The 27,150-nt window shown below is 32.0% G+C and overlaps 1 protein-coding gene and 1 pseudogene across 17 annotated transcripts; one reads left to right on the forward strand and one right to left on the reverse strand.

The window, feature by feature from the left end:
* Positions 1-178: 178 nt before the first annotated feature.
* LOC134264940 (uncharacterized) lies at positions 179-27,150 on the reverse strand. 17 transcript variants are annotated; one of them, XM_062748750.1, is made up of 35 exons: positions 26,946-27,147; positions 26,651-26,860; positions 26,231-26,461; positions 24,909-25,001; positions 24,405-24,497; positions 23,750-23,842; positions 22,552-22,644; positions 22,031-22,123; positions 21,640-21,732; positions 21,101-21,193; positions 20,537-20,683; positions 17,843-17,992; positions 16,307-16,444; positions 14,549-14,785; positions 14,139-14,288; positions 13,653-13,796; positions 13,266-13,409; positions 11,365-11,463; positions 10,151-10,300; positions 9,290-9,462; positions 7,583-7,697; positions 7,318-7,394; positions 7,180-7,216; positions 6,885-6,970; positions 6,206-6,328; positions 5,901-6,055; positions 5,371-5,506; positions 3,439-3,561; positions 3,142-3,235; positions 2,869-2,918; positions 2,072-2,206; positions 1,726-1,839; positions 1,311-1,459; positions 944-1,079; positions 179-476 (listed from the first exon to the last, which is right to left on the reverse strand). In XM_062748750.1, exons 1-35 carry the CDS (start codon positions 27,010-27,012, stop codon positions 369-371), a joined length of 4,329 nt encoding a protein of 1,442 aa, XP_062604734.1. In that variant the 5' UTR covers positions 27,013-27,147; the 3' UTR covers positions 179-368. The 17 variants fall into 17 exon arrangements, with proteins under 17 accessions (XP_062604734.1, XP_062603486.1, XP_062607919.1 ...); XM_062747502.1 differs by having other exon boundaries at positions 2,869-2,945; positions 26,946-27,146; XM_062748117.1 differs by having other exon boundaries at positions 180-476; positions 2,869-2,945; positions 10,157-10,300; positions 26,946-27,145.
* Positions 18,353-19,791, forward strand: LOC134261041 (uncharacterized; annotated as a pseudogene).

Here is a 27,150-nt window from a genome sequence, read left to right on the forward strand (position 1 = left end):
CTCCTATTTTGTTATGTTACTGAACTTTTGATCTTAAATATTTTTCTTTATCTCAATATATTTCATGAACAAAACCCCACATCATTTATTAGAAAGAAACTTAAATAACTCAATAATGATTAATTACAATAATTTACAGCATAACACAAAAATTTATTTTTTCCGTATAATTTAATAGCTATCAATAATAAATGGTTAAGAAAAAAAACAAACAACGGTAAAAAGAATACATAAACATTGCTTGTAACTTTTTTCAAGCAATTAAGATTGCCTAAGAACAATGTGTTTATTTTTGAGAAGTTTTATATAATTTTAACACTTCCAAAATCGGAAAGATTTGAGAATTACATTATGTACACTACAAGAGTTTAATTCAACGGGTCCTTCTTCATTTTGTCGCTAATAACACGTATTGATTCTTTTTTAATGCTACAAAGACATTTCCGAAACACATCCAGGCTTATCTTGAAATCTTCCTGCAAAAGAAAATAGATTTTTAAAAAAATGTCCCATATGGTATTTGTGGACATCTTAAAATTTGAAAAATATGAACTATGAAAATATGTTTTAATATTTTACTTTCTTCAGAGAAGGACTTGAAATCTCATTTACTAAATTGTACTCTGAATGCTTAGTGTCAATTTTGACTCAATTTCTACTGAAGGCGTTAAAAATTAAAGATAAAAGACGTGAAAAAACTGTAATTAAAATAAATATAACTTTATTGTCCAATTGGAAGTGACAATTAAGAACAGCAGTTTTGGGGGTCTGCCAAATGAATATTGATTCATAGTTTTAATTTCATTTTCATCGGGGCATATAATAAAGTTCACCAATATTGAATTTTGCTGACAAAAGTATACGGTTATAATCCAAACGCTGACAATTAGGTACACGTAGATGTTTGCAATCTGAAGTTCTCCTTACAAATGCGCATGCTCACCTTTGTTGATATGAATTCCGGTCTTCTGTTTTGGAGCTGATGTATTCTGGCGGGAACATCCACTTCGTCATCCATAAAAACCTGTTCTAAACAGTTATGTACGGTACACAACACGTCACATCCGCTGGCGCCATCCCTGTTCAAGAATTACAGATATAGTATTGAGTATATACATCTATACATTTCATGTAAACCACTTTTACTTAGCAAGTACTTTTCACGTAATTACGAGAGACTGTTTGCTTGGTTATATGTAATCTAAAATATATGGAAGCAAATCAAATTAAACGATAAGCAAAGCTTTATATCTGGTAAGGTTAGCTGATGAAAAAAAAAACAACATTGAACATTACAAAAAAAAACTTACCCACTAAGTAAAACTATTGGTTTCGTTGGATCGGTTTCTACAATTATTTTCATAACTTTCAGCATATCAGTGTAGGCCCCGTTATTTGGGTATTTGATTGGCCATGATGACATTTCGCAAATAGAGAGAGAATAGTCGATGCTCTTCTCCTTTTATCATGCAAAGAAGAGAAAAATAAGAAACAAACATGTTTATTTCAATTAAAATAATAATTTACGTCTATTGCCGGTATGTTTTATACGAACATGTTAATTTAAATTTTGAAAAAAAATTTAATTTACATCTTTTGCCGGTATGTTTTATCAATTCACATAATGTTGCATAAACAAATTTGAAACTACATGTATAATTAGTACGATATGTACTCATGCGAAAAATAAATGATAATCGTATGTATAATAAAACTTTTTTTTACCTTGTTTTGAATTAGAAGTTCAGTTTGACAAAGCGTTTCAGAAATAGACGTTTTTCTTAAATCTCTCTGCCTGTCTGCACCTGTAGAGATTCCTTCTAAGAGTCTCTGAGTAAGCTAAGAGATATATACTAGTAATTGAAAATGTATTTTAAAATCCCCAAAAAATCTTTAAAAAGCTTATCTCTTAAAAGCATTGAAAAATTAAAATTCAACACAAAAATCGAAAATATATATAATATACATGTGTATATATATATATTAAATGATAACATAAATGAAGATCTTAAATTAAATTAAGGCAGATGCTGTACATAGATATGTTTTCATAATACTTAATATTGCCTACTTCCGTTGTCTGCTCACGTGACCCTATCAATACAATGACACGGCTAGACATCTTTGAAATCACTTCCACAGTATTGTCCATACTGAATGTCAGGGGTAGCTGTGAAATAATGAATCTGTCTCGAGTAAGATAGGACTGCAATAAAAAAAATAAAATTAAATAAAACACATTTTTTACAGGTTACAATCCAATATAATATGGAAGTAAATGGATTTTTTTTTACGTGTATATGTATTCCCTTTCAAAGATATCGTACTGTTTACTTCGAAATGTGAGCCCCTGTTTTAATTTAGCCACTTTCACCCTCGACACAAGAGGGTGAATGTAAATCGAGGCAAAATTAGAGAAGGCAGTGTTAATTCTAGAGCTAGAGCTGTGATCTGGCGATTTTTAGAGGGGAACGATGGTGATTAATAGGAAAAGTTGTTAGCAATTGCAAAAAGATGTAAATATTATGATGTGAATAGTTATTTTGTTTAATTTTATTATGCTTTCATCTGTTGACAGAATGAATCCCAAAGTTTGTTAGAAGAACGTTTTAAAATTTTTTTGTTATCCTTTTTGTAAAAAAAACTGAATTGCATTCAATGAACATTAAACCGTTCATATAAATTATTAAAAATTCATCAGACCTATATAAATGCTTATTGTAAATGCTGGAAAATCTATTCAGTAGCTAGATTAGGAGAATCTGAGACAGGTACACATATTTATTATTTGTTATATTAACAATGATAAATGGTTTGTTAAGGCTATCCATGCGGAAAGAAGCTGTTTAATTTTATGCAATATCTTACCGGAACCGTAATACAATTCGTGAACAAAAGTTTGTCACTTTCCATTTCATCTTCAAAAGAGAAATAAAATCTGTCCACTAAAATTTAGAAAAAAAGATTATAATTATTGTTTTCTATTGTACGTTAACAAATTTTCGTGGAGGCAAATTTCTGTGGTTTGAGGAATTTGTGATTGGGTTTAAAATTTGAAATTTTACATTTGATTTCACAACATTCGTCGACCTTATGAGCATACACCAGTTCAGTAGAATTTATTTGTAAAAAATTACTTACATGGCAGAACATTTATATTTGAAACAAAGTCCATATTTCGAAAGGCTTTTGAATAGTCATTCAACATATAGGTCGGTCTATTCGTTTCAAGTGCCTGAAATTAAAAATTTAAAGATAAAAACCATGACAAACAATTAATTGTCTGAAATTTCCAAATGATTAGAAAGAACTATCGTTGTTAAAAAATAATAATGTATTTAATCCAATTGTATCCTTCAAAAGGATACTAGACAAGTACTTTTCGCTAAGAAAGAAAAAACAAAGACAATTCAGATTTAAAATGATAAAAATATATACAGAAAACATATGAGATACTGCATCATTTTCCTCGTTTTCAAGCATATAATACTTCCGTGGGAGAGGGTTGTAAGTGCTAACGAAAGCTTCCGCCAAGAGATGATGAAGTACAACGTATTGTGTCTAAAAGGCAACAAGAAAATTATATTTTTTTATGACTTGCAATGAAATGTATCTAAACAAGAGGCCCACGGGCCTTATAGGTCACCTGAGTATCACGAAACAACTTTCATACTTAATAAAATACCCAGGAGCAGAGAAAGAGATTTTCAAAGAAATAATGCTTTTTCACTATATAATCTATATATTTTTAAAAAAATCAATGCTGATTACAATCATGCAAACAGTTTGACTGCTTGATGTCCAGGAGTAAAGGAGAAGATTTTTAAAGATTGCATTAATTTTATTGGTTTTGGCCCCACCCCTCAGGCCCCAGGGGGGCAGGGACAATGAAATTAACAAATTTGACAGAGGCAGCATTATTCAACATAACTATGTATTTGGTTTGTTTATTAAATACCCAGAAGTAGAGAAGAAGATTTTCAAAGAAATAATGTATTTTAACTGTATAATCTATATAGCCCCACCCTAGCAGCTAAGAACCCCTGACCCCAAGGGCCATGAAATTCACAATTTTGGAAGAGACTGCCTTATTCAACAAAACTATATACTTGGTTTGTTTATCTAATGCCCAGAAGCACAGAAGAAGATTTTCAAAGAAATAATGCATTTTCACTATATAATCTATATAGCCCCGCCCTAGTACTAGAACCCCTGACTCCGGGGCCATGAATTTCACAATTTTGGTAGAGGACTCAATGCTGATTACAATCATGCAAACAGTTTGACTACTTGATGTTCAGGAGTAAAAAAGAAGATTTTTAAAGATTGCATTAAATCTACTGGTTTTGGCCCCACCCCTCAGGCTCCAGGGGGGCAAGGGCCATGAAATTCATAAATTTGGAAGAGGCAGCATTATTCAACATAACTATGTATTTGTTTTGTTTATTAAAATACCCAGAAGAAGAAAAGAGGATTTTCAAAGAAATAATGTATTTACACTATACAATCTATATAGCCCCACCCTAACACCTAAGAACCCCTGACCCCAGGGCCATGAATTCACAATTTTGGAAGAGGCTGTCTTATTCTACAAAACTATGTAATTGGTTTGTTTATCTTATGAACAGGAGCAGAGAAGAAGATTTTCAAAGAAATAATGCTTTTTCACTATATAATCTATATAGCCCCGCCCTAGTACTAGAACCTCTGACCCCAGGGCCATGAATTTCACAATTTTGATAGAGGACTCAATGCTGATTACAATTATGCAAACAGTTTGACTGCTTGATATCCAGGAGTAAAGAAAAATTTTTAGATTGCATTAATTTTATTTTTCACCCTAATATGACCATGAAATTCACAATGTTTGTTCCCCTTTACCAATAGATGCTTTATGCCAAATTTGGTTGAAAATAATTGCAGAGAAGAAGTGAAAATGTTCAAATGTTAACACACAAGTATTGTAAAATCACACGAAAACGGATAGCAATAGGTCACCTGAGTTTACTCTAAAAATCTATGAAATTTGGAAAATAATTTAAGTTAATTCTTAAGCAAGTACTGTAAAATCACATTTTCCTGGGGTCAATTATTTCATGGATTGATGAAAAAATGTGGGTTTGTGGGGATTTTATTTCGAGATTTGTTGAAAGGTTATATAGGTGAAAAAATACATTCATAGTGATCATATATTCGTGGGTTTCTTCATGCCTCGAAAACCACGAAAGTTAGTGATTTCACAGTACAAGGCTTTTACCATCAGTGCTATGATCTCTAGGTACGAATAGAATAGTATGAAATAGCTGAATTGGGTACATTTTCAATTATGCATGTATAATTAGATAAAGATTATATCCCAAGTACACTCACAAAGGACTGTATCATATTTTGTCTGCATCTTCTCATTCTCTGTACAAATTGCAGGACATTTATTTTTTTGTGACTGAGACCACGGTTATAAAGGGCATCCAGGGCTATGTAAACACCTGTCCTTCCCAATCCATCCCTGTAAATATAAAGTAATGACATATTAGGACCTCTGAAACATTCTAGGTGAGATCAGGTGCCATGGAGAAATGAACATCCCCTGCCGACCTGTCACACCCACTATGTACCCCTTGTCGAGAATGTCATACTGCGTTTATATATTTTATTTTTTTAACTTTGTACAGATATATAATAATAAATGTACAAACAGTTAGTGAAATTTCTTATTGTCCCCAACTTCATTACTGCTTTAATTCTAATATTATATAAAATTACTAAATTGAGCGCCATCTATTTCTCTACACCAATATAAATAATCTTGAAATACACGTGTACTTTTATAAATTTTTTCTTAGATCTGTCTTTATTGTTTCTTACTAAAATCATATCGGCAAATGCACATGTAACTTTACCTGCACTGCACCAGCACTGGGCCATTGATATTGGAAGATGGGACTGGAAAATGAAAGACCCGGAAATAAAAGTTAATGAAATCCACGGGTATTATACTATCATCTTCTGGCCATGAATTGTAGTGGAAAAGGATTATCTCCCTTTTCATGTGTTCCTGTAATTAATCTCAAAGTTAAACTGGAAGTACATTGGACTAAAATGATTAATACATGTATATCTCTCTCTGTCTCTGTCTGTCTGTCTATCTATTTGTCGTAAATTGAATGATAGAGTTTTTTTCTACAACTTTCAAGAATTGTGTTACCTTTTGAAGCGCCAGGAAGTATAAGGAATAAAAAGCATAGTCACACTTCTCTGTTGTTGCGACAGTATAATTCTGAAATGTCCCTGTCTCACCTACTTCTGGCCAGTATGGTGTCCAGTCACCCTAAATTATATTTTAAAAAAAAGTTCTGAAGTTTAAGCTATACAGTTTTTTCTCTCAAAATTAATTTTATACAATGTCAAGTAAACTGTTTAAAACATTTACTGAAAGAAAAACAAGCAGAATGTTTGCAAATTAGATAAGAAATCGAAACATATTTATCATTCATTTTAAATTGATAAATTTGTCAAATAAAAGGGGAATAAAATGCATAAAGGATAAATAACACAATTTTTTGTTCAGAAATCAACAATATTTCTCATAGATTTACATTTAAATTGGTAACCTGAAAAATATTCAAGTATAGTGGGATGATTTTATAAAATTTTGTCATAAAGTTTAACATTTCTGCAAAATTTTGAATGGAATTATATAGAAAGCAAAATCGCACACAAAGGAAAACCTATTCTTTATTTCTGTATATTTTATGGATTCATTATTTGTGTCATTTCAAATCAAAATCAGTCAAAAAAATATATAAATCCATGTATCAAATTTTTGTTTGTGTTAAGTACCCAGCTTATTATTGAAAAAGAAAATTTTAAACATTTGATTTTACCTTGCAGCCTTGACCTTTGGAGAATGTTACAATTTTTGAGACGTTTTTTGTCCAGATCATTTCCCAGGCTGCTGTTGAGTGACTCACTTTAAAGGTAATGTATTAGTTTAAACCCAAACAAAAATGTTGCTATAATACTCATAAACATGTCATATCGGAAAATAAAGAATTAAAAATAACTCTTTCATTTTATATGTAATTTTTGAATTTTTTAAATTCTAAATAATTCTTCTACATATTGCAATTCACCTATAATATAAAACAATAAAAATATAAACTATTATAGATAACTTACCTTCCGCGGCAATGTACGCCATTTTGCCTTCAATATTCTACAATGCAAGAGAAAATGGTTAATTTTATATGGTAAAGCTAACCCTGTAATCCTTTTAAAAAAACTAATTGAAAAAAAGCCAGGCTACTTCCCACAAACCTTCACAAAGTGTGCATTCAGGATTTCATTATTCGATGTATCACTTGGCAACAGCACTTTGTAATTATCCCCTGAAACTTATTTTTTAAAAAAAAAGTAGAATTAGCAATCTTCTAAAACTAGTGAAACTATTAAAGAATTTGTAACTTAAAATTCTCATCTTTCTTTCTAAAGTATGTACATGTAATATGAATTATTTAAGAAAAACAAAATGCAGTGAAAATTTCAACTATTTCAGTCAGAATATATGAGCTCTCCGACCTACCTGACATCATAGAGTTTCTGGAAAATCTCGAAAATCTAGAAAATCTAGAAAATCTTTTATTCTGGTCTTTGTCTGCCATGGTTTGTTTATCATATTGTTTTCCCTCCTTAATATGCTAGAAATAACACAAACAATTTAAAATTGATCGATTTTTTAATGTTCCATTCTTTTTCTTCGTACGAGGGCTGTTCAATAAAAATTCACGTATATATGTGAAATTCACAGCAACTAAGGTCTCTTTTATAGACACATGAGCAGGTAGATTTCAAAGAACAAAAATTATATAATGGGCATAAAAATGGGTACCGTCCTTGGTGACAGGACTTACAACAATCAATGTACTGTTTGCCAAAATTCAACAAATTATCATTGAATGATATCAATGTTTGATTGACTTTAAGACATATAGCAAAATTGACAGGCATCGTTTTGAAGTAGTTTACACTGACTTTAAAAAACATGTGAGATAAAAAAAAGCTTGATACTCAATGGTTACCCTATTTTTTTGAAAAATGAGTGAAAACGACAGCTTGTAGAAAAAAAATATTTAAAAAAAATATTTTAGCTATATACGTTTGTCTGAAGTTCAAACGAATAATGAAACTTCAATCCATTGCTTTAAACCCTCAAAACATTTGACAAAAAACGGTCAAGGTCTGAAAAGAGCAGAGAGTTCAGAAAGCACCAAAAATTTATATGCCATTTTACTAAATATTAGTGACCTTGCTGTTCAAATTTTTATTCGGGGATGCAGTTTAATTTCTGGAGAGGTCTAAAAAGCTATTTTTTGAAAAAAAAAATCGGAAGGGTTATAAGAGGATAGACTTGAATCAGTAATCCACTACATTAAATTTCTTCATCACAGCGTCCAAATACACACGCCATAAAGAATAAGGGAGCTTTGGGGATAAAAAGATAAGTTAATGTTAAATTTTAAAAGTTAATGTTTCGTCACACCAACAATATCGCCAGATCTTTCACCCTTTGACATTCGAAAAATGAAAAAAAAACCTTTCAGAAAGAAGAAACAAATCCAGGAAACCAGAGGATCTGCAATATATAAGTTACGGAAGGGCCATACTCAAAATTGCCTTTTAAATACAATCAGAAATTGGATAAAAATGTTACGGACATGTGATATAATTAAATGAGAATATTTAAGTGAAATCAGGAAGACTTAATCATTGAAAAGAGTTTTTTGTTTCATTCCGAGCACCGAGGACATTATTTTTGAACAGACCTCGTATAGAGATACCAGTATTTGAAACATAATTCGAAATTCTAGCACAATTGTTTCTTATCTTTATATACACGTACGTTCATATTAAAATGGTATATCCATTAAAACAGGCAATTTTGATTTTTAAAGAAACATAATCTTTTTTTTTTGGTTGATAGTAAAACTTCAAGTATACTATTACATATTTTCACCTTGCATTTCGATGTACAACATGGTAAGTGTTTTTTCACAGTTAATACAATGGTTTTGTAAAAGTAAGATTTTAAGAAATAATTTTTTTCATTACGAATTAAATTAAAAAATTTCTGTAAAATTTATATTACATTTTCTAAGCGATTTGATATCATTTTACCCATATATAAGAAAAAAAAATCCACTGCATGAATAAGAAAATATCGGTATAGATTGCCATTTATTGTTGAAAGGTACAAAAAGAAAAATACATTCTTCATATAACAAGCCATTACCAAGTACTCAGCTCGAAAAATTGAACAGTCATCCTCTGCCTTTTCTGCAATGAATCTTTGGAAACGTTTTACTGGAATCTCCGCTTTATGAAACGCCTTTGAATCTGACAAATCTAACGTGTTAAATGTGTCGTCTGACATTTCCATTCCAAATGTATCACACTGACTGCTCCCTGTAACACAAAAGGGGAAATAAGAAGTGAAAATCGATGGCATTCTTTTTTATTTAAACATAAAAATAAAAAAAACGAAAGGTTTCCATTTGTTTTCTAACGGATAAATCTGAATGAGAAGTGACAACATTTTTTTTCTGATAGCTGCCAAGTTGGAGATAGTACTGAAAAAATAAATTACATGTATTATTCTGTGTGATATAACACACATTTGGAAATTTTATATTGCATATCAATGTACAGATACGTTTAAGAAACGAAAAATTCTGCTATAGTATTTCTTTTTTACAAAATGAAAATATTTATATGCAATTTTACAGACTCCAATAGCGATTCTCATGATTACTACAGTGGTAATCTTTTTCAAGACAAACATAGTATATGTTAGTGAAATATAACGTAAAAACTGTTTAATATACATGTACTTCATTTCATTATCTCACAAAAAAAGTTTGGGGTTTTTTGCCCATCAAAAAAGTAGTACAGTGAAACGTGTTTTAAACGGATATTTTGAAATCCGAAATCTTGTCTATTACGAAGTTAACTTTAAAATATTTTATTATCTGGAGTATCCGGCCAATTTCTTAGGAAACAGCGATGGCCATATTAAACTGTAAACTGTATCAAACTGTTTACTGTACACCCAGTTATAGTGAAAGGGCTAATTTTGAGAAATTATCGATCTTACTCTTACGTTTTCGTATCTTTTGTCCTGTACACCATCTGCCTAATCCGTAAGCCATTATTATGGTAAGAATTACGAAGAATGCAGATACACCACCTCCGAAGATTGGTAGGAAACCTTTAAACAATTCTTTGCTCTTTTCCGTGGAAATATCTAGTGAAAGTGATGTTCAAAATGACGATAACTTTAATTTTAATGTGGATAAATACAGTCAATTTAAATTGGACATTTGTAAAATTTTTTGTTTTCCAAGAAAAATGGAAGTATCTCCGTCCGGTTTTGAAAGTGAAGTGACATCAACACAAGAAAGCAATGAGCTAAGTCTACAGTGACTTTATAATTTCAATTTTGCATCAAAACCTTCAAAATAAGCTAATTTTAACGTGGAAAATTAATTTTTATAATTACAAGCAGTTCAAACTTCCGGTTTTGGGCATTTAAAAGACATTTTGAACAACTTTGCTTCTTAGACGTATTACAAATTCTCAATACTCTTTGAGATATAAAAGAAAAACTTTCGGCCCCTCTAGGCCCTTAAATTTAGGGGCCAGCCCTTTTTTGGAGATAACACACATTACACTTCTTTTTACATGTTTTAACAAAATATTTCCAGGTAAAAAAGATTTAAGGTGTTAGAAATTTTGAAATTTTGATTTTTGTAAAAATAAAATATATCAAATACCTGCACGCAAATCTATACACTTAGGTCTATCATACCTGAAACATGAAGCCATTTGTAACTTACTGACCCTTCAAAAATCGTGTACATCAAAAAAAATTTGGTGCTGAAAGTTTCATTAAAATTTAGCCGCGAGAAATCAAAAATAAGAAAAAAAAAAGATATGTGAAAAAGTTGTTGGCATAATCATGAATTAGCGCTACACGTGTAATATAGAAGAAAAAAAGTGAAAAAGAAACCGAAGTATATTATTATACCTTAACCGTTGGTTATAAAAAGAAAATATATCGTGCATGCAAACTGAAGATAACGTACTGTACGTGTACATAATTTGGTGTATTTAAAATTTTGCGTTGGAGTTGTTGGAGTAATCATGAATTTGCGCTATACCGTGTTCGTGCCGTATACTCTATCTATAAAAGAATTTTTAGTGGTATTTATGAATAAGCGCATCCTCATCTGCACCAAAGACGCTAAAATATGAACCGCGCTATTTAAAGTACACATATAGTATCTGTGGTCGTCACGCATACTATACCATTTTTGCTGTCATTTGATTTCAATGTGCAGACTCCTTCGTAACACCAGTCGCTACAATTGTACCAACAGTCAGGTCCAAATGTACAAGGTTCGCATTCTCAAGAAAATAATACAAAATACATTTAAATCATGTGTTATAACTGATTATAAGGAAAGCAATTCTTTTTAGATTAAACTCGAATTAAATATAAGATTATTTACAAAGGGAATTGTTAGAATTGATACTCAATTATTGCAAGGTACTCTCTGCATGATTGACAGGTCAACAGGAGATGCTTTCTCATCGAATGTACCTGATGTAACTTCTGATAATTATAGAATTCGGTTTTTTTCTCTGCTCCCGAATTCATTTTTCAATGCACATCTGAGTTTTATAACAATACGTTATTAATGCATAAATGTTTTAAATGTTTAATCTTTTTAGACCATTTAAGCAACAGGTTTTAAATTTGTTTCCAATTTTTCTTTTTTATGATATCCATCATTATTATCACTTTAATTTGGAATGCTTCTGTGCTAACGAATACTACAGTACATAAGAATCAAAAATATTTTCTGACCGCATATGAAACTAAGTGCAAAATTCATTGAGAGATGAAAAAGGAATAAGTTTTGCAAAGTTTTAATATAAACTGCCTAAAGTAAGCTATAAATTTTGACGTCGATTAGCCTTAAATCATAATGATATCGATGTAAGAGATCTTGATAAGTAATTTTTTCCTGCTGAGTATACATCTGGACTTTTTACTCTTCTTGAATCTTAAATAAGTCAAAAAAAAAATTACATGAAAAACCATTAATACTCTTGGGTATTTGCAAGGTTTTTACTGCATCACATATGAAAAATATTAAAACAAAATGGATCATGTAGCTAAATCCGTCTATACAGTACCTGGCCATAAGTGAGTCATAATTTTATTTTTACACTATATATTTCATTGAAAAACCTATCATAAAAATGTCAATTTTAGCTAAATCATGCAGAATTATTCAAATTTTCTTATCTTAAATGATAAACAAAATGATACTTAAACTATAGATCATAAAATATTGGACAAAATTAATAATACCTTAAAATTTTTGTTTTCAGTGCACAAAGATCATGATGTATGCAATGAAAAACAAAACTGGCATTTTAGAAAAAATGTGTTTCCTAATGAAATATATAGTGGAAAAATAAAATTATGACTCACTTATGGCCAAGTACTGTAGATCATTGGATTAATAATACCTTAGTGCACAAAGATCATGATGTATGCAATGAAAAACAAAACTGGTATTTCTGTACATGAAGGATATCATGAATATACAATCTCATAAGCAAAGGATAAGTAAAGCAAATCTTATTGACCTATTAAGAGCAGTAAGACAGTTCCTTACAAGGTTCCCCACTGCTATACAAAGGGTACTATAGATCTAAAGAACGTCTATAAATGTTGATGTATATATTTCATTTTTGTATTTTTATATGCTGTATGTCGGAAAAAAATCTTTGTATGCTTATGAAAGGTAATGTATTTTTTTGTTGAAAAATCGTAAAAATCAAATAACATTTTTATCGCTTAAACATAAGTATCTTACATGACAACTGGGGTTGAACCCGTAAACTGATCTAAACTATTTCATCTAAGAAATAAATATATGGAGATATATATAGTAAGAAAGCAAATAACAGTTGGCATACCAAATTCATCGTTCATGATATCTAATAAACTTTTCAGCCTTTTTTTGCAAATATATAAGTTAGATGTATTCATGTAGAGGATTCAATTTGGCTCTACATACACTTATTTGATGTACGTTTATCAGTGAAATAGATCTGTCTTTATAAACACTTTTGAAAGCTCTTTTTACTGTACATGTAGTTTAGAGAAAACAACGAGAATCCTCGGTGTTTACCTGTGTCACATTTATCTCCCCTATATCCATCCTCACAGAGGGGTTCCGAATGAGCACAGTGTCCCGTTACATGATGACAGTCTTTTAGAAAACATTTTCCGCACAAATTTGTACATTTTTGGCCATAGCTTCCTTCATCACAGTCTAGATTTAAAATAAAGATGGGATAAAGCAGGCTAGTTTTTACTAAAATTTCAAGTTATTCAAGTATTAAGGATGAACGTTAGTTGATCCATTCTGTATTGCATAAACCGCGACATAATGTTAGCATTATAAAATCCTTTAGGGACAAATATGTACAGATTATCTGATGGTTAATTTTATTAATTTAGTTATACATGTATTCATTTTTTTCATTTTTAAATGATCTGGAAGGAGAATACATACACATGTTACAATGTGATCCACCATAACCAGGTATACAACCATTCAAGCACGATCCGTCACGTGGGTCACATGACTGCGAGTCACCCGAGCACCATTCGTTACATTTCCAAGCGCAGTTCTGTCCAAAAGTCCCGTTAGAACAAGCTTTCAAAAAAAAAAAAAAAAAAAAAAAAAAAAAAACAGACAACTTACTGAATATTTGAAATGTTGACCTTGCTGCATGGCTTATTTTCAAATTTGTGCATTCTAATTGTTTTAATTCAATACATTGTATTACAATGTATTATATAATATGAAATTCTAAACTTATTATATAATGGAAAAAAAATGCAGGATCATTTTTTAAAAAAAAAATAATAGTCGGTCTAGGACTTCTAAAGACCTGTAGTTCATGACGAATAAGGAAAAGATCGATGAAAAATTGTATCAATATTACCTATCTTCCTTATTTCTGTCAACAGTTGGTCATTGCAATGCTTTACAAACCTGTCTCACAGTATTTTCCTATCCAGCCATCTTGACAACCAATTAGACATTCCCCAGTCACGTGATGACAAGTAGAGATGGATGTTGATTCTGCGCAGTTTTCATTACATGTTTGATTGCAGTCTTCTCCATAATAACCAGCATTACATGCTAAAAAATAAGGAATAATCAATGAATAAAATATCGAAATAGCAAAAGCCAAGCTTGCATATCTGCTCCTTTAAATATTTTTTTCAGCAACTATGACAATTTTCTTACAGAAGAAAGAGAAAAAAATAATTTAAGCAAATGCCCTGTTCCGGAGATGAAGAGCAAAAAAAGTCACCTGAAGACGAATCTTGGAAAAAGAATCATGAAAATGAATATATTTCATTAATAGTTAAACTATATATGTGCAAGTTTTACGTTACTTTCGTTGCAGATTTCCCCCTGGTATCCTTCCTGACATCCATTCGAACACGTCCCATTGAACTGGTCACAGTCAGTGTTCTGACGACAAAGTCCGCAGGTCTTATTGCAGGTCAATCCCTGATACCCAGGTTCACAACCAGAGTCACATGACCCGCTGAACTGATCACATGCTGTATCATTATGACAGTGACCACATATCTCACTGCAATTGCTACCAAATGTTTTGTTTTCGCAAGCTAAAAAAAGTAAAGTGTGAAGCTTTTACTATATAAACAGTCGTATTATGCAGAATTATTTTGAGGAGTTTAATTGCCAACATTTGAGGAGTACTTCCATTTCGGTTTGAATTTAGAACAGCAAACTTAATAGCGAGCGCAGCGAGTTCGCGACGCTCGTAACTGCGAGCTCTAACGACAACGCCTGGGCGAAGAGAAAAGTCGGACTACTGCATATTCATTCCATAAAATTTTTGCCGCAGTAATTTTGACCCACAATGCATCGCTTCGTACACAAACGCTAAAGCCACGTTCTCGCGAGAATAACGACAAAAGTTAAAAGAAAAATAAACTTGCCTTGATTTAATGAATTTATCTGTTTATTGCAGAAAAATAATCATAAACTGATTGAAATCAGCACTGTTCAGACTTCTGTTTGGTAAAGCAACATGCAAACGACGTCATATGACGTCAGAGTCTTACACGCACCGAATGTCACGTGTGGTTTGACGTGTTCGATCTAAATGAAAACTGGATAAGTATCTGCACTCGCCCTAACGACTAATATCGTTAACATATTAAACGGAAATATAGATTATTATAATTATGTTTCCTGTCAGTTTGTCTCTATATAGCCCATACCCTACTATTCTCGCATAGTGTACTACGGATTTATAGCGCATAAGCATACTATGCCGAAATAGTGCACGGCTTCCATTTCTGAGGAAAATCCGACAACGCCCATGCCTGGGAGCGAACTCACGACCCCGAGATTGTGAGTCCGACGTGCTACCGATTACGCCACAGACGCCGTTATCTACAGTAATGCACTGTAATATATATAAACTTAGTTTCAAACATTTTTTAATTAAGATTAAAAATAAACAAAATAATTCTACTAAAATACTTTCTTGCAACCCCCCTTCGTTCACTCAAACACCTTTCTCTAAAACTATCTGTAGATTATACCTAAAGCATGGAACGTTCAAAATTAAAGAAAAAGATTATGACGTACATGTTGCACAAGGTGACGTCATAATAGAGTAGACGAATGTAACAGGTGATGAAATATTGGAAATGGAGAAAATGTTGCAATTTTATACAGTAACAACAGTCTGCAATAATAATAACAATAGTGTTGTGTTTTGCATGCACTATGCGTAAATAGTAGTCAGGGTTTGACACATAGTGCTCGCCTCCGGCTCGTGCACCATGTATCCAACCCTGACTACTATTTACGCATAGTGCACGCAAAATACAACACTATAAATAGAAATTATGACCCCGTGAAAAACACGTCTACATTATTGCTAATAGTATAGTTCTAATCTAGCATGATAACCTTAATCGAAAACTTTAGAAAATGTTTATACTTAATGCATTTGAAGAATATTTTATTTTATTTCAAGTCGTTTTGAACAGTATTAATTTTATGGAATATAACGTAGGTATGGTGCCATGTTTTAAAGTGCTCTTGTCCAAAGTCAAATTTCTTTTGATGACGAACCTTGCATTAAGTTTGTGAAAAATACAAGTACAAACTTTCGTTGCAGTTCATTCCTTGATATCCAGCATCACAGCCCTCTGCGCATGCTCCGCTAACAGAGTTACATCCTGATCCGTTCAAACAGTGCCCACATGTGTGCCAACAGTTTTCACCATACGTCATGGCCATACAATCTGAAATCAGAGTCTCAATCGAATGTCAATTCAAAAAGATACCCGGTAAATTCATGTATTAATACAAAACGCATATACTCGAAATCAAAATGTTGAAAAAGTGAAGGCACAGAACTTCATTCGGTAATAACCAATATTTGCCCCAAAATCAAACTTTGGCAGAGTAATATTTAATTATGTTCTAAAGCAGGGGGATACATGCTGACTTCAAAGCACTGAATATTTTCATTAGCATTGACGTCATATGTTTAAAATGACATCAGAAAATAACGCAAATTTAAAATTTCCATGATTTCTACAGAAAAATGTCAATAATGCGTCTATATTTTTTGATTAAAAATCACCAAGCGCAGGTCTGATCAGGCTCAATATTTTGACATAATGTGTAGAATGATAATTTCAATTAAATATACAAATATTGTTCCTGCGCAGACCTGCGCTCTATAAATTCTTTAGCTAAAATTGTTTGAATTTTGTCCATTTTGTCCTTTTTCTAAAAAATAATGCAAAATCCGACTAGTTTGTTACGTCATTAAAACAAAAATTGTCAATAACCTACTTTGAGACTCTAATATGTTTTGTTAATTTATATTTTTCATACAATTTATACAATTCAACACATTTTAAGAATTTTTCAGAATTTGTCTCTTGTGGGGGCAAAGACATGCAATATACCGAATATAGTTCGTAAGATAGAGAACCTGTTTTTTTTTTTTAAATAATCCTGCAAATTACATAAATTCTGTTTTTAATGAACGTTTTGGAGCTATATATCCTCACAAATAATGATTGACGAGAGAAATAAATTGGGTTGTTATGATTAATCTTAAATGTTTTCCTAAGTTTCAACTTTATGGCTTTAATGGATTTATTTTAAAAAAATTTAAGCATTTTTTTCTTGAAATCAATTTTTAAAAAAGTGAAATTTAGTCCTCAGGCTGAAGCTCCTGACAATTTTTCTTCATTTTAATCACATCTTAGGGTTTTTCTCTTTGGTCTCTTAAATCTTACGCTCCATAGAATTGTTAAGGCTAAGAATGTTGACTATAGTTACAAAGTATTATTAACATTAAGTTCCTTTAAACAAACAGGAGTTGATAGATGGCGCAAATTATTCATAGGAGATAGGAAATGTGTGTGTTGTTGTTAAATAATCACAGATGGAGATTTTGTTGAGATCGATCAAGAATATGTTAACACTTTATCACTTTAAAGTAAATTGTTTGAAAATGAGATGTAAATATTTAATGTTTCTTTTATGCAATTGGTACATGTAAGTGTTAAAAACGGAAAAGTTATAACATACAGTGTATATATATATTTTTTTATTTGTAGCTGTCGTAAAGTGTTCAAAGCTGAAAAAAGGACATAGAATATTTTTAACAAAGTTACACATACCTTCCTTGCAATAAACCCCTCTTTTTCCTGACACACAACTATAACAATGACCTATTGAACTATTACACAGTCGGGTACCATCTGAGGTCCATTTACAAGTTTCACTGCAGGTTTCTCTACAGTTATATCCAAATGATGTTCCATTACACCCTGAAAAGTAAACTGGTAAAATTTACTATTTCAAGAAAGATTATTTAGTGTTATAACTTTAGGCATTATTATACTTTCATGTTAAATACTAAAATCTGATTGGTTTAGACGCAGTTAACAATCCGTTCTATTACCCTCAGCCTTAGCAACAAACTTGACAACGGGTAACACAACGATAATGCCACATGCGTGGAAATTATGCGCGTACGGTTCGCCGTAGAATTCTCAACATGTCTGAAGAAGTCAGTTGTGCGTTTGAAGAGAAGCGATTTTTATGACATTTTTAAAGCTTGCGCCCAAATATGACTGAATAATATCAACAGACGATAGAAAGCCTGAAAGGTTCAACCAGAAATAAAAATGTTCGCGGATGTAGAGGAGTCTGAAATAACAAAATTATTAGATGACAAAGATTTAAGTACTAAGCGCACCATAAAATGATCCGTTAATCTTTTCCGCACCTTCCTGATGGAAAAAAGAGGAAGCGGGGAATTCGAAGGTCTCTCTAAGGAAGAACTCAATGAAAACCTAAGACTTTTTCATGTTTCCATTAGGACAAAAGCAGGAACTAGTCTAAAAGTTAGTTTTTTGAACAACATAAAATATGGCCTGTTTAAGTATTTGAAGGACACTTGCAAAATTGACGTGGACGGTCCAGAATTTAACGAGTCAAACCAAGTTTACAAGGCAGCCCTCACAGACCTGAAAAAGAAGGGATTTGGATCCGTGGATCATAAACCACCAATTTCCACAGAGGACTTAAAAAACTGTATGATAGTGAGAGTATTGTAATCAATCATGAATGTTAATACACCATGTGGATTACAAAACAAAGTATGGTTTAATTTTATGTTCTACTTGTGCAGACGAGGTCGGGAGAACTTACGAAAAATGACCAAAAAAAACTTTGGAATTGATACTGATGCAACTGGGAGAGAATTTGTGTACCAGGCAATTGATGAAGAGGACAAAAATCATGGGTAAATATATTTTATCACTTTTTGTAAAGGAAGGGGTAATGGTTTATTGTTATGGAATATTGAAACATTATGTATGTTGATTTTCATTATTGTTTCAAAAATATATTCTTTAGATCCAATGCAACACCCGATGATACAATTGGAGAAGCAAGAATGTATGCACAACGCCAATCAGGAGATATGTGCCCAGTGAGTACATTTAAAAAGTATTTGTCAAAGCTACACAAGAAATTAGAAGCATTGTGGCAGCGTCCATTAGAGGCTTTTTCAGAAGAAAACGAAATATGGTACTGCAGATCTCCAGTAGGAAAGAACACTCTGGCTTGCCTTATGTCTGAAATTTCAAAGAAAGCTTACTTGTCCCGCCTATACACAAACCATTCTATACGCGCAACAGTTATAACGGCGATGAATGACGCCGGCATAGAGGCCAGACATATTATGAGTGCTTCGGGGCACAAAAACGAATCATCAATTCGAAGCTATGCATGTCGTCTGAATGAGAACAAGATAAGAGAAATGTCCGATTGCCTTAGCTCAGCTTTGGGAACTGTTACATGTAATAAGAACCTTGCTACTGAATCCCGTAGGGATCAAGAAAATTCGCTGGCTAATCTAACAGAAACGGATCTTGATGAAATTTTTAATAACTCCACATTTGAAGAGATCTCATCCAGCAATTACGTTACTTGTGAGAAACAAGAAATTAGCGTTTTGAAAGCTCAAAGTTCTAACATTATCCCACAACTACCAGGGATTCAAATTTGTCCACATCTGAATAACTGTACTGTAAATTTCAATTTCTACAATCAAAAATGAAGAATTACTGAAGTCAAGTTGTTTTCAATATTTTATTCATTGTTGAACATTTTAATTCAATGTTGAACTACTTCAATTTATTGTTTACATAATTTTCAAAACATGAATTTGTTGTTGAAGTTTATATTTTGATCAATTATTAAAGAAATTTAAAAGTAGTTAAGTTTTCTTTAAAATTAAGACGTTCAGTATAATAAAATAAATGGTGCCTGTTTTGGAGGGTAACAGTTGAAATTGGCATCCCTCGGAAAACCATTATCAACCTCCGCTGACGTGTCGGTTGACAATGGTTTTCCTTGGGGTGTCAATTTCAATTGTTACCCTCCAAAACAGGCACCATTTATATAATGTTACTAATGATTTTTGAAAGTAGAAAAAAATTTAATAAAAAAAAAATAAATGAAATGAGTCATCCATAAATAGATTTAAAAAATACTGAAGTCTGTTTTTTATTAATTTGCCTTCATCACATAATCATGGGAAGTATATTGGTAAAATTTACTAGATAAGATAAGATAAGATAATATTTATTTAAAGTCGGGTACGTCAACAAAGAACATTAGCTCTGAAGAGCTATTTTCCGACTTCTATTTCCAGAAAGATTATTTAGTGTTGTAACTTTAGGCAATGTTACTAATGATTTTTGAAAGTAGAAAAAATTTTAATAAAAGAAAAATTAAGTAAAATCAATCTTCCATGAATAGAATAAAAAAATACTTAAGTCTTTTTTTTTTTTAAAATTTACCCTCATCACATAATCTTCCAAAGAATCCCCTCTGACATCCACTGACACAGGTTCCAGTGATGTCATCACAACTGTCTTTATTTGGTTCTTCCTTACATTGTCCACACGTCTCGTTACAAAAGAAACCAAATTTGTCTGGGCTGCATGCTAAAGGATGATTATCACAAAAGCAAAATATATCCTCGACAAAATAATTAATTATAAATACTTTGAAAGCTTCTCATTTTAAAAATTGGGCTTCTCTCTCTCTCTCTCTCTGTGTGTGTGTCTTTCTCTCACTCTCTTTCTCGCTCACTCGAGCACACATTAAAGATCACTCTCTCGCAAACACTCTCCACTTTGCATCGACTTGATAAACATACATAATAGATGGATAAAGTTTACTTGTAAACCTTCTTTCTCTATAACATTTTATATTGAAATATTTTTTTTAAATTTTAAACCTTATTTACTCATCTGTAGATCTTCCTTGTTTATAACTTTCTTTACTGATTTTTTTAATAAGTCCTTTATTCGACATCTACTTATATTTTTGAAAAGAGTATTGGAAGAATATAATCTTACCTTGACATTGACCTGTACTAATGTTACATCCCCCAACACACGATTCAGAACAATTCTTTTCACACTGGTACCCGTATGTTTTGTTCATACATTCTGCGGAATGCAACTCAACAGAATCATAAACGATATATTTATCTGCAACTATACTACATAATAGAATTTAACTAGCCTTAACCAAAATCTTTATTACAAAGCACGATTTATTACAAAGCACGATTTTTGATCTCTTATGTTATGTTCTAAACAAAAATTTAAGTGGATATCCACCCAAAATGTGAATTGTGCTATTTGCAGTGTCTATCATTTTGCTATAACGGTTGTAACTGAGTTTAACAATTTTAATTAACAATTGTTGATTATTTCTTCGGAAATCCAAATAATCTTCGTCATATCTGAAAATTCGGTATATCCGTTTTTCTTCTAAACAAGATTTACTGTTTTATTAAGACCTCATTCTTATATTTATATCATTGTTTTTAAAATGTTATATTTGAGATTCGGAATACACTTTCATATTTGGCATATCTACGTCTATATACCTAAGCATATTCCATCTGTACTACAATCTGCACAAAACGTTCCAGGACACGGTATGCAATCTCCTCCCTTTATAAATTGCCCCTGATTACAACCTTTAATGTAATTCAAAAATGGAATATTTGAAAAGAACGTTATTCTTAACTATAAAACTCAAACTAGTTCTAATAAAGTTAATGAAACTAGCAATGTGGAAACGTTATTGAAACATTTTTGATTTTAAACCTAAACTATTCATATTTTTTTGCTTCTAACTCTCAAAAAATTACTAAGAATCTGGAAATATCTGAGTGTTAAAAAAAAGACATGACTCTTAAATAAGTCCTTTATTTGTCCCTTACATTAAACATCTAATGACATTTTTAAAAGAGTACAAAAAGAATGTAATCTTACTGTAACAATGTCCTGTACTGATGTTACATCCCCCAACACACGATTCAGAACAATTCTTTTCACACTGGTACCCGTATGTTTTGTTCGTACATTCTATGGAAATACAACAGAACAGAATCACAACGATGTCTTTATCTGCAACCATACTATGGAATAGAATTTAACGAGCCTTTTTAATATCTTTATTACAAAGCTGTATTTCTCATCTCCGTTTTTATATTATAAAAGATAGATATGTGCATGTCCATGCAAAAATGGAAAATGTCCTAATGCCAGTGTCTATCATTGTGCAAAATCCGTTATAACTGAGTTTAACAACTTTAATTAACAGATAAATGTTGATAATTTATTCGGAAATCCTAACAATCTTCGTCATATCTGAAAATTCGGTATATCTATGTTCGTCCTAAACAAAATGTACTGTACTAAGTCCCTTTCTTATATATTTATATCATTGTTTTTAAAATGTTAGATTTGAGATTCGGAATACGCTTTCATATTTGGTATATCTGCGTACATACCTAAGCATATTCCATCTGTACTACAGTCGGCACAAAACGTTCCAGGACATGGTATGCACTCTTTTCCTTTACTGAATTGCCTCGGATTGCAACCTGTAATATAATTCAAAAACGGAATATTTTAAAAGAACGTTATTTTGAACAATGAAAAACCAGTTTATTTTTACGTATTTGATGAAATTAACAATGTGGAAACGTTGTTGAAACATTTTATATTAAACCTTCCTTTATTCGTATTTTACTTTCTTCTCACTTTCAAAAAATAATAAAAACCTGGACATAATATGTGATCACATTCACAGTTCCAGTGTCTGTGTCCGAGATAAAACTATAAATAGTTAATGTACTTCATTTCTACACTGGTTCGACGATAGGCGCGGTTGAAAAAATCACGTGCGGGGCGGGTCAAATAGAGAGAGACGCCGGGCTGGTAGCACGTGGATTGGCGGATTCAAGAGCATGGAAATATAAGGAATAACTGACAGATTTTTTGATTTCATGACGATGATCAATCGATTGGCTTGTGTGATAATTAAATACATAAACTCCTTCAGCGTTTATCAGGCGCGGTTGAAAAAATCACGTGCGGGGCGGGTCAAATGGATAGAGACGCCGGGCATGGAAAGAAATATAAACTCAGAAAATCTTTCAACTTTTGTGACAGAACGCTACAGAGGGGGTCAGGTGACCGCCAATATCACGTGATTCGCGCATGCGCAGAACGATGGTTGATGTGCATTAAAATCAGATATTGTTTCTTTTATGGAAATTATTCAATTAGTTCGCGAACTCTTTAATCACCCCTCGTAAACGCCTTTGGCGTTTATCACGCGCGTTTGAAAAAAAAATCACGTGCGGGGCGTGTCATATAGAGACAAACGCAGGGCTTGTAGCACATGGATTGGCGGAATCAAGAGCATGGAAAGATAAGAAATAACTGACCGATTTTTTGTTTTCATGACGATGATCAATCGATTGGCTTGTGTGATAATTAAATGCATAAACGCCTTCGGCGTTTATTACGCGTTTATGCAAATTATCACGCAAGCCACTCGATTGATCACATCATGAAATAAAACAAATGAATGTTATTCCTTGAAAAAATAATGAGGCATGATACTTAGATAAGTCCTTGATTTGTTCCTCGCATTCAACTAATTACATTTTTGAAAGAAGGACCAAATGAATGTAAACTCACCGTAACAATGACCTGTACTGATGTTACATCCTCCAACACACGTTTCAGAACAAATCTCCTCACACTGGTACCCGTATGTTTTGCTCGTACATTCTAGGGAAATGATTTTAATTATTTTCGAATTATATTAAATGCGTGAGAAGAAAGTTGTCAAGAAATTTTTGCTCTTAGTGAAAAGGAAAATTTTCTGAATTTTTTAATAATAATTGTGAATTTTGAGATACGGAGGTAAAAATAGTTGTTTGAGATGTTTCTTGGGAGGATTTAGAGGGATTTAGAATGTCTGAATCTGAACAAAGAACACAGATACGAACACCCTCGAACAAGATGTACAAGATAACAGCATCGAGCGATGAGTCTAATTCAACAGAAAGATTTCATCATGAACGCCCCCATACCTACATCAACATGCACCAAAGAAGAAAGAAAGGTTTTTTGTCAACCTTCTTTGTTATAACATTCTTTCTTGGTTTTGTTATTTAAACCTTATTTATTCATTTTTTTGTTTCTCATTTTGGTAAATTACTAAGAACCTGGACATATTTGAGAGTTAAAACATATTGAGACATGACACTTAGATAAGTCATTGATTTTTACCTAACATTCAGCATCTTATCACATTTTTTACAAGAGTACAAAAAGACTGTAATCTTACCATAACATTGACCTGTACTGATGTTACATCCTCCAACACACGTTCCAGAACAATGCTTCTCACACTGGTACCCGTACGTTTTGTTTGTACATTCTAAGGAAATGCAACACAACCGAATCACAAACGATGTATTTATCTGCAACTATTACGTTTTAAAATACCATAACACGTAAAGGGGGTCAAAAGGTTAAAGCATACGTTTATTTTGACGTAACAATCGTTTAACGCCAAGGAAGTGCAACGTCATATGCTTAAATCAAAATTCACGCTGAAATTGACCAGAGGCTGTTACTTTAGCTCTTCAATTTAGGGTAGATAACACTGTTGATAATGCACGAGTTTTGAATTTTACATGTAGCCTTGTAAATGCAACGGTGTGTACAAACAAATTTTTATAACGCGCTGAAACACTGTACTCATTTTGTTTGCAGACATCGTTGCAGTTGTGAAACAATATCTGACTTTTTCGTTCAAAAAATACTAATACATTGCTTAAGTACATACCTAAACATACCCCATCTGTACCACACATTTCACAGAACGTTCCAGGACAAGCTTTGCATTCTCCTCCCTTAATGAATTGTCCCGATTTGCAACCTGTAATATAATTAAACAACGGAATTTTAGAATAGAGTGCTATTTTTTAAAAATAAAAATATCCACTTAGTTACATAGGCTAGTTTATGATAAAAAATGGAAACACAAATAAACATATACCATATACATGTAGAATGGAAAAAGAAAAGCAGGGTAACGTAATATCCAAAAGTTTTTTTTATTGATTGCATGACCGAAAATTACAAAAACTGGTCAGATAAATATCTTGCTTGCTGTACATTTAAATCAGTGTTCAGAATGACTAAAATCTGAAGTGTCATGCGATCTTGTAATCGTTGAAAAAAGTATCATTGGGTCACGCTTTTACATTGTCCAAATATGGACAAAGGCAACAGAGGGTTGCTGTGCATTTTCCTGTAATTAAACTGCTATTAATACAGAAGGCTATCAAAATCATTACATTCACCCTCAAACTGAAAAAAATGTGCGATTTGGTTTTTGAGCGTGTAATCTTTACTGTGTTAGTCACTGGGTTTGTTTGCCCGATTTTATCGGCATTAACACCCCCCCCCCCTTCCCCGGACCAGTGTAGCCAGAGTTTGTCAAATTTTTTTTGCCAACAATAAATTTACACACTCAACTAGTCTCTGTAAAGTCAATCTTTCCTCATTTAACATCTGTGGGACTGCATGAATGATAAGGTTCGAATTACTCAAGTTTGTCTCCTCAAGTAAGGGGTTTCTTGTTGAAAGGACTGAATAGTAACCTCATTTGAGGGATAAACACATGGATGAACCATATTCAAAGGAGAATCAAGGTTATGTGTGAGGGAGACAGTGAAGATAAAAATAAAATTTGATAGTCATTTTAATCAGTGTATCATCAAATGAACAGTTTCAATCTCTCGTTTAAATCCGTGTTCGGAATGACTAAAACCTGAAAAGTCTTACGATCTTGTAATAGTTGACAAAAGTTACATGGGGTCACGCTTTTACATTGCCAAAGTATGGACAAAGGCAACAGCGGGAAAGTGAAAGGAAAAGTTACGTGAGAATTTAGTTTTATTTTCATTACGTAAAAAATGATTTTAAACATTAGACAGGAATGCTGGAAAATACTTAAGGGAAAATAAAGTTAGTTCTCCTCAAAAGTTCACTCAGCATTTCTATTTGCTTATTTAAACCTGTGTAGAGAATTGAGTTTCAAAGCTTAAGTTTTTCAAAGAAGATAAATAATCAAAATGAAGAAAAAACTAAAATAAAACTTACCAAAAATTTCTATTTCACAAATTTCAAGAATGGGATTCTCATTTGGATCTGACGTGTTGTTCTGGTAAACTAAAACATAACGTGCTGTGCCTTTACAAACTTGTGATACTACTCCATTCGGTTTATCGCTAACTGGCTTATCCTTATAACATAGATTCCATTGTTGCAGATCTAACTCATTGAACAATTTTTCGGAGTAATAAAGTGAATATCCGTCAAGTCTTTGTTCATCTATTTGTAAAAGGACGAAAACAAAATAAGTAAAGCCCAGAGATTAAGATAGAACATACATCATGTTTCATAATATACAATCATGTTATTGTCGTTTTTGAGGAAACAGGTGTATTTAAATGCTTTTCAAGAAAAGGAATAAAGAAAAAAGGAACAGTACTTCAAAGTATGAGGAATTTTGATACTCACATTGTTCTCTATAGTAAATCGTGACGTTATAGATGTTAGCAATATATCCAATATCAACATATACATAAGTTGGGTTTTTATTTTCTGGATTTGTATGTGTACAGTGCTTTATGTTCTGACTTCTGTTGCCGTCCACTGCTCTGTATTCCTTCCCTTCATATCCAGGATAAGTAGACAACATGTGAAATGTTTTATTTAGAGCAATATTATCTAAAAAAAATACCAAAAAATAAATAAGATAAATGGAGGGAAGACGAAAAAGGAACAGTTTTGTAATTTTATAATTATAACTTACCTAAGCCTCGACATCCATTAGATAGCAATGGAAAAATAACACAAAATAAATCAATGAAATAACGCATATTTCATTTTGTTTTCCTTACACCTTATCTGTCTAAACGTTTTCACATTTCATACTTGTACATTTTTTATCAAAATTTAGAAGAAGGAAGTGAAATGTTTCCAACGTTAGCTACAACGCCAGGATCTACAAAGCAATT

The sequence above is a fragment of the Saccostrea cucullata genome, unplaced genomic scaffold (genome assembly GCF_032062105.1).
Source record: "Saccostrea cucullata isolate Sc308-1 unplaced genomic scaffold, CSIRO_AGI_Scuc_v1 ctg3236, whole genome shotgun sequence".
Classification (NCBI taxonomy): domain Eukaryota; kingdom Metazoa; phylum Mollusca; class Bivalvia; order Ostreida; family Ostreidae; genus Saccostrea; species Saccostrea cuccullata.